Below are 11,810 nucleotides of genomic sequence, written 5' to 3'. Positions count from 1 at the left end.
AGTTGTCTGCAGCGACTCCAGCCTCGCTGTTTCTCGGTCGAGAATTGAACCATCCCTTGGGGCTAAAATGGAACTTGTCCCAACTGGACCTAGATAAGGGTGCTAGGAGTAGGGAGGAATTCTGGGAGACGGCCTTAAATAATTTGGGAAAGGCCCGCGCCAGGGTTGCTGCACGCTATGACGCAGGGAGGAGACGAGCAGAGTTTCGTGTGGGCGATTTGGTCCTAGTGAGAACGCATCCGTTAAGTTCGAAGTCCCAGCAGCGTTCCGCCAAGTTGGACTATAGGTGGTTTAGACCACTTAAGATTGTAAGATTCCTTTCTCTGGTAACAGTTCAGTTGGCAAATTTAGATACTAGAGTGATTACATTGTGTATTGGTTTGGTCTGTCATTCAGATGTTTCTAAATGATGTATTATTTGGTATCATTTGGCCCAAAGGATGTATTTACTTGCTATTAACTTGCTAAAGGATGCATTTCAGTGTTAGTTAACTGACAATTCTTCTTTCCGAGCAGGAGGGTATCCTAGTCCCCCCCTCCCCTATCCTAGGTGGGATGGAAATGGCGATCTTCGGAAGCAACACCCCCCCCCCGCAGCGTCTCCAACCTGCCCGCCAAGTCGTGTCGACTCGCATCAAATGAAGCTCTCCCGGCTCCGGTGCTGTTGTCCGTCTGGGCCCTTTATCGGACAGCGGCAGGAGCCAGTGAGGAAGAAAACATCTCATCGATCAGCCATGAATGGCCGGAACGTTTGTGGATCGAACACGTGTCTACGCCGAGTGCATTGTAGGGAAATACTTTGGACTCCTTGTCAAAGGTGCCGAGCGTGTAGCTGGCAAAGTGAAGGGAGTGAGTAGGACCCCGAGGAGCCCTATATGAAGAAGGGACTTCTATTTCGGTACGCCGAGTGCACTGTAGGGATATACTCTGGACTCCTTGTCAAAGGTGCCAAGCGTGTAGCTGGCAAAGTGAAGGGAGTGAGTAGGACCCCGAGGAGCCCTATACGATGAAGGGACTTCTATTTCGGAATGTGTCTTCGGAGGATTTAGGGCGGAAACTGGACACACTGTGCGGGTGATATGTGTAGAGCATTGGAACTCTTGAGGAGCTCTGTGTGCGAGAGATTAGATGTGAGATGCTCTTCGAGAAGGGGGGGATAGTGAGCCGTGCTAAGCCTTAGCCCGCTCACGATGAGGTCATCATCCTTCCTGTGACGGATTCCATCCCCACCATGCGGTACCCTGACGTCAGTCACGTGGTCCCATGTACCCTCTTGTGAAGGGGAGACTTGTACAGTGCAGTCTCTTAGACCAAGTCGACTTGGAAGGTTGTTTACTAGCCAGCAGGTTTGTGGTGGAAAATATTGGTTTCGGCTGGGGCTGTTCTAAATTCCCTTTGGTGTTATCTGCTGGCCGGTAAGGACTGCCCGCGGTCGCAAGCCGTTGCAGGAACGCTTGCGACGCGCGTATTAGTTTTGGTTTGTTTTTAGTCTCAGAATTTAGACTTGCGTTTGTATGGCCGGAGGGCTTAACGTCTCGATATTTCTAGCGTCGACACAGGTGGTGCCGACGGGAAATTGTTAGTCTAAATGAGCTTGTCTTTGTTTCTTGGTCAAATGTGTCTTTTTTGTTATTTATGTATTGTTATATTTTGTTATTAAATTGTATTTGGTTTTATCTAAGCCAACGACTGAGTGTAGCTTCCTCCTCCTAGCTTGGATACCCCATCTCCATCTAGGGGAGCGTGGGAACCAACAATAGGGCCAGTAACGATTGCGCTGTGCCCTTCCTCTTCGTAATAATAATAATATAATAGTAGAAAAGAGGAAAGGAAGACGAAGGGCGCGGTGCAACCAGACAAATGACAAACGCGATATTACTTCAATCATTTTAGTTTGCGTCTATATATAGGTCGAAAGTTCCTGCACCAACTGGAATTACAGTAAAAGGTAAAGATTTCCCTGTAACAGGCCGTGGAGGCCCATAGGGTTGTGAGACGTTGAGGCTCCCGCTCTTTCTAGACAATCGGCTCACCAATGGCGGTGAGGTTGTCAGCCTTACGCGCCGACCGCCCTTTACCACCCAGGAAAATTCTTGGTACTCATTTCTGTTAGAGGTTGAGTCGACCCCGAGGCCACAATTCGGCTGGAAGGATTATGTCAATTGAAGAATCAAATGACCTCATCGGGAACCGAAACCGCGACCTTTCTGCATGTAGCATAGTGCCTCAACCAACTACGCCACCGCGTGCCACAGCAATTAGAGTGACAACCCAGAATACAAAGAGCTTCTATAAATATAAAGACCTCGGTTATCCGCCTGTGTGGCTAGCCTGCAGACGGATATTCACGTTTTAAGATGACAGCGCCATTTCAATGACTTCCGACTTCACCCAAGATGACAGGTTGACAGCAAGGCTGACAATGAAAACCGGAAGAGGAAACATACAGTTTAATGTGACATCCGAAATCTAACGAAAGTTCGTGGGTATCTAAGTTTCAGTATTCATAACCATATTCTTTTAGTATTAATCAAAACACGAAAACAGAATTTGTTGTTACCACTTTTGCAACCAAGGTTACAGCTATCTCAAATTGGGTAAAGTCTGACTATAAACCTGTTCCGGACCAATGGGACCATTGAATTTGGCACAGCATGGCCGCAGGATTGGCTTCTTCCTAATCCTAAACATGAAGGCATGCATGCACGGGCAAATGAAAACCATTCTGTAATGTTCCATATTTTAAAGTTTTATGTTCGTTCAGTTTCCAGTGGTCTAGAAGTATGTAGCATATGCCTCCGTCGGTCAAGAAGCAGTCTTCAATTGCTTCATCTATCCTAACTTATTTACTTGCGTTTTAATAATAATAAAAAAAGAACGTCCGTTCCAGCGTCCTGTTATTTTCTCGTTTCTCCTGACAACATACAACGACATTTCATCTAAGAGGAGCACTCGACATGCACCCAGTGCGCAGTCGCACGGCCTGGACTGTGCTCTTCTGGTGTACACCATCATACATTCTGGTATATGGGCAACAAAGCTTTCGTGAATACTAATGTCTCCATATTATACTTTTTAAAATGATGCAGCAGCATATTTCTCTGAACGGATGTGTTCGCCTACACGACTACGCGACGTTACGAGTCTAACCAAGAAGACCATGATATGAAGTCACCACTTGGAACATGGATCTGAAAAAAGTGTCAGTATTATCTCGAATCATTATCAGCCTTGTGTCTGCCATGGTCCTGGCCGCGCCATAGCTCAAGCGGTTAGTCGCTGGCTTCCCATCGCGGCGGCCCGGGTTCGATCCCGGGTGTGGTCAAGTGGGATTTCTGGTGGACAAAGTGGCGCTGGGGCAGGTTTTCTCCGAGTACTTCGGTTTCCCCCCTGCCAATCTTCATTCCACCAATTGCTTCACAATCACCCTCACCTATCATCTGGGGCTGGTACAATAGACCAGCAGTGGCCGCAGTGCAACGGACTTAGTCCCACCTCACTAGCAATAAAAAATTTGCCATGATCAGGGTTCAAATTCGATTTCCTCACCGAGAGAGTTGGACGTTGTCAGACCGTCTTCCGCTCCTGTTCAGTAGCTGTTCACCGATACGCTGTTACAGGGAACTGACTACTTACAGCTGAACATACTGTACACCTTAAAGCTCTATCTCTGACCTGTTTAGGCAACTCTTGCATGCTGAGTCCTTCGTAAACTCATGGAGCTGAGCCCTTCTAGAGGAGCAGCCAATTCTGCAGCTACTCAAGAATTTTCCAGCATTTTATGGAACCTGAAGGTTCATTACCGTGTTCACAAGAGCCCTCCACTGGTCCCTGTCCTGATCCAGATCAATCCAATCAATACCATCCCATCCTATCTCTCTAAGATCCATTATAATATTGTCAACCCACCTACGCCTTGGTCTTCCCAGTGGTCTCTTTCCTTCTGGTTTTCCCACCAATATGCTATACGCATTCCTCGTCTCCCCCATTCGTGCTACATGACCTGCCCACCTCATCCTCCTTGACCTGATCATTCTAATTATACTTGGAGAAGAGTACAAGTTATGAAGCTCCTCATTATGCATTTGTCTCCAACCTCCTGTCACTTCATCTCTCTTCGGTCCAAATATTCTCCTCAGCACCCTGTTCTCAAACACCCTCAGCCTATGTCACTCCCTTAATGTCAGAGGGAGCAACATAGATAATAAATAAGGGACCTCCTCTGCGGTCTAGTCGTCAGAGTACCTAGTTATAGATTAAGAGGTTCCGGGTTCAAATCCCGGCGCTACTAGATTTTCTGAGAAGTAGTGGGTATGGAACGGGGTCCATTCACCCTCGTGAGGATAATTGGGTAGCTATTTCAAGGAAATAATCGCACCGGTCTAGAGAGCGGGAGAACGCTGAACAAGACAGCTTAATATTTAGTGAGAATTATTCACTGGTTGCAATCACGTAACATATACTTGCTACAGAGCAAAGAAATCCATCGGCCGTAAACACTGGCATCTATACCGAAGTCACGGAAAGAAGACCCATAGATGGTGGGGATGAGGACGATAGAGGCTTCATGCCTTCTGCGCAGTGGTCTATTCCCCTCCAGCCCCTCTTACAAATAACAACCATGCTAAAGAGTTAGACGTTAATCAATATTATTACGTGGTAATCGCCATCACCATCCTGTGACATTTGAAGGGGAGTATAGGGACATGCAATGGAGGGGGAAGAGTAACAGCCTGATGGGGATGTGGAGGGGTATTTCTTTCCGTGGCTTCTATGTAATACAGTTAAGGAACACATGGATATTTGCGTAACAACTGAGGCTAAATAAGCGGTAATGAATCATTTTGCTCACCTACCTACATATCCATGAGTGTCGCCGTCTGGGGACTCCTCCGCCAGACGGTGGAACTAACAACAATGGCGGTCCACTCCCCACTCCACCGGAGTTTTGCATGTTATGTAAGTGGAGTCCTCCGGGAAGAATCCGGGGTGATTCCGGGATAGGCAGACGAAGCTCTGGGATTTGTAACTGACTCATCTTGTTATCTTCCGAGACGAAGCACAAATGTAAGTCGAGTCTGTGCTTATTTCACTGATGTCTGTAAATGTTTCACTCACCAAATACGTCACAGTCACATGATTGATGACTAATCACTAGTATTGTGAAGGCAATACTCTGTTATTTAGATGCAAGTGTTGTCTTCCTTCCTGCATGATGTACTGAACGGATCCAAGATTTTACATAAAAGTACAAGCCGTGCCACAAAATACTTACTTCAATTATGAATTAACTTGTTTCTATTGCTGAGGCATCCACAGAAGAGGATATATACAACTGTAGTGTCCAGAGCTGCTTCTCCGTTGCCTGAGTTCCTTCTTCATTTTAGACACTGACTCCTAATATCTCTGATGTTTCACTTGGAGAACTGAATGTCCAAGCAAGTCTCAAGCTGTAATTTTGACACAAACATCCCTGTTTCTGAATTATTTGAATTATAATTTATCCAATTTTTCACCACCAAATATTATGATGACGTTATGATTTACAGTATTATATTAAGTAAAATGATTACTGTTCTTGCCTTGCTCGGAAGTCTTGGGAAGAATTTAACGTACACACTGTCCTCTCGCCAAGTCCGTTGCTATCTTCCTTACATAATGGTGATTCACATATGTTTAGGTTTCAAGTACAAATCTTAGAGCAACGCTTTCTTACATGAAACTTGTTCTCCGTGAGACACGCCTCAGCCAATGCCCAACAACCTAAAAGTAAATAAAATTTATAACGGTAATTTCGTTGCCAATAACATATTTCAATTAAACTTTCGGTTATAAAAAGACCTACATACAATTTAATTACAACCTAACGATGAAACAAACAAAACACTGTTTTCGCAAGCTTGTAACATCTAAAATACAATTAAAAAGCAAGCTAGTTAGTGTACAGTTACAGATGGCATGCTATGTGAAAGTAAAGGTAAAGTTAACCATGTAACAGGCCGTGGAGGCCTATAGGATTGTGAGACATCGAGGTTCCCACACTTTGTAAAGACAATCGGCTCACAGATGGCGGTGAGGTTGTCAGCCTTACGCGCCGGCCGCCATTTACCCCCAAGAATATTCCTGCTACTAATTTCTATTAGAGGCTGAGTCGACCCCAGGCCATAGTGTGGCTGGAAGGATTAAGTAAATTGAAAAGTACAATGACCACATCGGGATTCGAACCCGCGACCTTCCGGTTTGTAGCATAGTGCCTCAGCCAACTTCGCTACCGCGTGCCCCGCTCCATGAAAGTATCCAATAATTTGTTTGTAATATCTATAAAAAAAAAAATAAGTAAATATGATATTCTTTAAGACTGGCTGTTAGAGCCTATTACTAATTACGTCACTTAAATTGGCCTAAAAATAGAAAAGTGCATTTAGCACCCACTTCACACGATTTCCACCAATTCGAATGTATGTGTTCTGGGAACAGAACCTCTGTTTTCATGAAATTCGGTTTTCAATATTAATCAGCCACAGGTAGGCCTACACAAAATATATATATTAATTATTTTAATTGGAGAAGAAAACTACAGAAAAATACTAAGGTTATGTTATTGTTCTGCTTAAGCACTGAGATATGAAGACGTATGGGATAGTGGAGGTATATATCCATACATTATTAGCGTCCGAACTATACTGAGTTGTGTTTTCATTTTCAAGATGTAGTCGTTATAACACAGGGAAGAAAGCCTTAGTAAACTTCTCCAGTGGCTGAATGGAGGACCGCAGGCCATCTGGACGTGGTGAAGTAAAGAAATAAACTTTTCTCTCCATGAAATCGAACCTCGGTCGTTTAGTTTGGGGCCTGTAACCTTTCTTTTAATTCGCTTAGTGGGGAGGGGGGTGGAGTCCAACTGGGTCTACTAGGCACGGCGGCCGCTGATTGGCCTAGTGTAGCCTGCCCCGGGTGATTATGATGATAGAGACTTTGGTGGAATAAAGATTGGCAGGGGAAACCGAAGTACTCTGAGAAATCCGCCACTTGGCCACCACAAATCCCACTTGACCAGACCCGGGATCGAACCCGGGCCGCCGCGGTGGGAAGCCAGCGACTAACCGCTTGAGCTATGGCGCGTCCAGGCCTGTAACCTTACTCAGAATCAAAACTCAAAACCTTAACATTAAAATTCGCAGTAGGCAGTGTTTAATCGGTTCTTGAGTTCTTTTAGATTTGATATATTTTTAATAATTTTCCGTGGGGCCTAGACTAGTTCTGGGGCCCACCCAGCCCCCTAACCAGTGGGGACAGGGGACTGAAGTAGCCGGGGTATGACGCTGGCCACTCACCTCCATGCAGTGCCGTGGGCAATAACGGTGAGGCTGTACCTTCGCTCATTCATACGTCTTCATGGCGTGCTGCTTAACTGAGCAAGAAAAAGGACAAATTTACATTTTAATGTGTTAGTATGTATTTTTGTTGACTCAAATCAATAAAGGTATTATGCTTAAATTTGGTATTTCGCTGGCTTTTCAACATTATGTACTGGCGACATAAAAATGTAAGGTTGCTATGTAGGTACAGAATGTTCAGGGGCGCCGCGTATTTCAGAGCTGAGTACGCTCTGCGATGGTTCCCATGTTAAGTTAATACACAACACACGGAGCCACTTAGCATACAATATTAATGGCCAGAACCAGAACGAAACACTAATCCCCAATCGTGTACATAGTGTCATTATGGGAACTACAGGATCAGGTTCAGCGTACGCGCGGTTCTCTATATACAACGCATTTGCTTGCGGCCATTTTACTTTCTAACCACCACTGCTACAGAAAGTTGAACTGGCGCACCCTATAACTAATTTTGGGGGAATGAGAGCCCTTCTTGACCGCCTCTGTGGTCTAGTGGTCAGAGTTCCTGCCTACAGATCCAGAGGTCCGGATTTGATTCCCGGCTCCAGTCTACAAAACCGAGATTAATGGCCGTGGGGATTCGTTGCACTGACCACGCGATACCCTCTATCCGCTAAAGTTAGCACTAACTTCGCCGACAAGCGGCGGTCGCTCGGTCGGTATATTTCGCTTACGGACTAAGACCACGGAGTTTATTTGTTTTTTGGGGAGCCCGTCTTGAGACATCACTACTTTTTCTTTAGTTTCTTGGGGTGGGGTGAGACAGTCCATTTGGTACGTCGGTCACTATTTGGCCTATTGTAGATCTGGATGATAGCTAATGAATGTGGAGTAATCGGTGGAAAGAAAATTGGCAGGGGAAACCGAAGTACTCGGAGAAAACCTGCCCTAATGCCACTTTGTGCAACACAAATCTCACCTGGGCTCGAACCTGGGGCCGCCGTGGTGGGAACTAACCCCCTAAGCTATGGCATGGCCTTAGATGACAGTAGCTCAGCGGTTTAAAAAAGTGCCGGCCTTTTATGGAGCCCGCAGCTTTAGTAGCAAGGCAGTCTTCGCCAGATCAATAGAGTCCATGTCCTCACACACACCGAAAAGCTATAAAAAATAAATAAACCAAACCTAAAACAAACGAACAGCTATATCTTGTAGGATATAAACTCGTGTAGCCCTGCGATAGTCAACTGACATTTCGCAAGACCATGTACCCTCCATCTTAACGGTTAAAGAGATGTCAAGTGAAGAAATCAGCAGAAAACAAAGCCCCTTGCTTCGTGCTGGTTTCTTCATTTACGATTCAACCCTGAAGATGGAGGTGACATGGTCCTCTGAAACGTCTGTTAACTTTCACCCGGACTACACGGCGGTATATCCCAGAAGACAGAATTCTAAAACATTTATTCGCTTTCGAATACGTATGACAAGGAAAGGCGAAATGAAAAATGCATTGCTATCAATTTATAAAACGTTTAACCGCGTTTCGCTTTCATTTCTTTTTCTGATGTCATTCCATGCCCCATCTTCGCGAAGAGAGGGAGAGATCAGAGTGAAAAACGTTTCATCTTCTCGTCCTGTTACTACCATTGATAGGAAATGGTTTAGTCTAGGATATGCGGGACTGATGTATACATTGAGTTCATCTCCCTCGAGGAAATCGAATTTAAAATTTTGAATATGAAGAAAACGTCCAATAGAGCGCAAAAGAAACTCAGGTTTACCGAATCACATCTAAAGTTTCCACAAAACAGCGATTCCGATGCTGAGGGCCACGGTTAAACTTCTCTTTGTGGGAACAAAAGAAGAGAAGTAAGGATAGAGGTAAATAAATAATCACTAACTAAAACGAAACACAAATATTCGTCTGTCTTCTTCTTACCAAGCTAAGCCAAGCTACTAAATGCAAAAATATAAACAGGCTGAAACTTCCATTTACATTTAAAAAAAACTGAAAAAATTCCTTTGGCACTCAAGACTGTGATTATAATGTGGTGTATTCTGGGCTGTAACGCCGTATGGGTCGGAGTCACCCCAAAGTTTCGGAGAGAAATATCTCCTCCGTCTTCACGATCGAGGATCAAAAAAAAAAAAAGGAGAATCAGGTTGCCAAATGAGCTGAGCACGCCGCCTCGTTCTGGTGGTTTCCCGCTGTAAGCGTCGCGCTCTCGCCAAACCACACGGCGTTCTCTTCAATTTATTATTTTGGTCATGTCCGTCTGTTTGTATTAGAACTGAGGAAAGAAAGAAAAATAAGAAAGAAGGGTAGGAGGGGTGAAAATAGAAAATATAACTCGTAGTGCGTCCATGTAACTTGTGCAGAAAGAGAACTTGTTAATTCTAAGAAGCAGAATATTCCTGTAAGGCGAATATACGATCAGTTATATAAGAAATTCAAGGCCCATGAAGCTTCAACGTTCATTACCGGTCACCTACCTATAACTATCCTGAGCCATATATATATATATATATGAGTATATTCATATTGTCACGTGTTTGACTGATTTTAGACGCGGGCTTGGATCGATGGGTCGATTTATTGGATATTCACTAGTCGAAACTACAAATAATTATAACACTTTCAAGATTACTGTAATTATAACACATAAATAAAATGTCCTATATCTGCTTTAACTAGTCGTTGATAGGCAACAGATCTCACACGAGCTGCAAAATGTATTGATTCTGACAGTGGAATTTTCGAAAATGTATTATACTAGGTAAAACGTACCAACTTTGTCACTTGAACAATAAATACCGGTATTAGAAACAGTACGTAATAACACTTTCTTATCAATAATTTCGCAACTGTACAGTGAAACAGCCGTATCTCGAAAACCGTTCGGAATAGGACACATGTACTTATATAAATTTCTGCTTAGAATGACCGATACTATGGCCTCCCAGAATACCCCATTCACGGTCCTGGCCTCTTATTCAGTTCCTCAATCATTTTTCACAGACGGTAGGACTGCTTGGACGGGTGATCAGGCAGTCGCAAGGCCGCTACCTAAACGCAGGACAACACAAACACAGAAACACGCACCAAACATCCATGCCTTGAGTGGGATTCGAACCTTAGATCCGAGTGCTCGAGCGAGCGAAGACAATCCATGCCTTAGACCGCGCGGCCACTGTGAAAGGTTACATTCCATGTATACAAAAACTATTTAATATATATTTTAATGTTATCCTCTTCGCCTAGGTGTACCACGTAGTTTCTTCCCTTCAGACTGTCGTACAGACGCTCTGTCGATATACCTCATCACCTCATTCGTATTTTGTGCCAAACATCTCGTCTTGATTCTGACAGTGTCTCACTACAGAGTGAACTGTGTAGCTCCTCATTATTGAAGCCTCTTGGCAAATTGTTTCTCTTATGTCCAAACATTCTCTTCAGCACCCTACTCTGAAACATCCTGAATCTATAAGTACATTTCTACCTCGGTGTGACAAAGTATTGGTGGGAAATCCAGAAGGAAAGACACCACTAGAAAGACCAAGACGTAGGTGTGTGGACAATATTAAAATGAATCTGAGAGAGGTAGGATGGGATTGATATGGATGAGGATGGGGACAAATGGAGAGCTCTTTTGAACACGGTTCTGAACTTTTGGGTTTCATAAAATGCTGGGAAGTTCTTGAGTTGTTGCGTAATTGGCGGCTTCTCAAGAAGGGCTCAACTCCATGAATGAGTGACTGTGACAAATGAAGTTCTAGACTTACATTTTGTTTACCTGCTTTTTAATTAATGATGGTGTCAGTAAGGCAGCCTACATAGCAATAAAACATCGGAAAATGAGTCTAAAGGATTTGGAGGGAAGCAGTCGTCACCACTTCTAAGGATGTTACCCGACACCTGGGCCATGCTATAGTTCAGGTGGTTAGACACCGGCTTCTCACAACTGCGGCCCGGGTTCGAGCTCGATTCAGGACATGTGGGATTTGTGGTGAACAAAGTGGCAAGGGCAGGTTTTCTCCAAGTACTTCTGTTTCCTTTGACAATTTGCATTCCACCAACTCCTCCATAATGATCATCATCTATCGTCTTGGGCTCATGCAATAAGCCAGTACTGACAGCAGTGCCAAGTGGACTCGGCCTCACCCCATGAGAAAAATCGACACCTGAGGAGACGTACGAAGGGACATCACAAAAAACGTCCGAGCAGAAATTCGAATTAGATACCTCAAAATAGAGAACAGTTACCATTTAATTCCAGTCTTGCTCAGCTATGCACCGATATAAAAGAACAAGTGAAACTGGAGTTTTGTGTATGTCAATGTTTACATTCTTTAGCTAGGAGATGTGAAGTCTTCAAGTCTGTTTCTGTCGTGTGAAGAACAAAATCTTAACGAGCCTAACGATTAAACGTAACTTAAAAGAGAGCTCTTGGTGTAGCCATGTTTTGAGTTATG

The 11,810-nt window shown here is 44.2% G+C and overlaps 1 protein-coding gene across 1 annotated transcript in view; it reads right to left on the bottom strand.

Annotated features, from left to right (window-relative positions):
• Positions 1-5,758, bottom strand: part of LOC111875623 (cAMP-specific 3',5'-cyclic phosphodiesterase) — a 796,526-nt gene extending 790,768 nt beyond the window's left edge. The window contains exon 1 of the mRNA XM_023872006.2: positions 4,857-5,758. Within this exon, the coding sequence (XP_023727774.1) occupies positions 4,857-5,038 (182 nt within the window). The 5' untranslated portion in view covers positions 5,039-5,758. The remainder of the gene's footprint in view (positions 1-4,856) is intronic.
• Positions 5,759-11,810: the final 6,052 nt, after the last annotated feature.

This window comes from Cryptotermes secundus, unplaced genomic scaffold (genome assembly GCF_002891405.2).
Source record: "Cryptotermes secundus unplaced genomic scaffold, Csec_1.0 scaffold141, whole genome shotgun sequence".
Lineage (NCBI taxonomy): Eukaryota > Metazoa > Arthropoda > Insecta > Blattodea > Kalotermitidae > Cryptotermes > Cryptotermes secundus.
The sequence above is the reverse complement of the archived record's forward strand: the minus strand, read 5'-3'. Positions and strand labels throughout refer to the sequence as shown.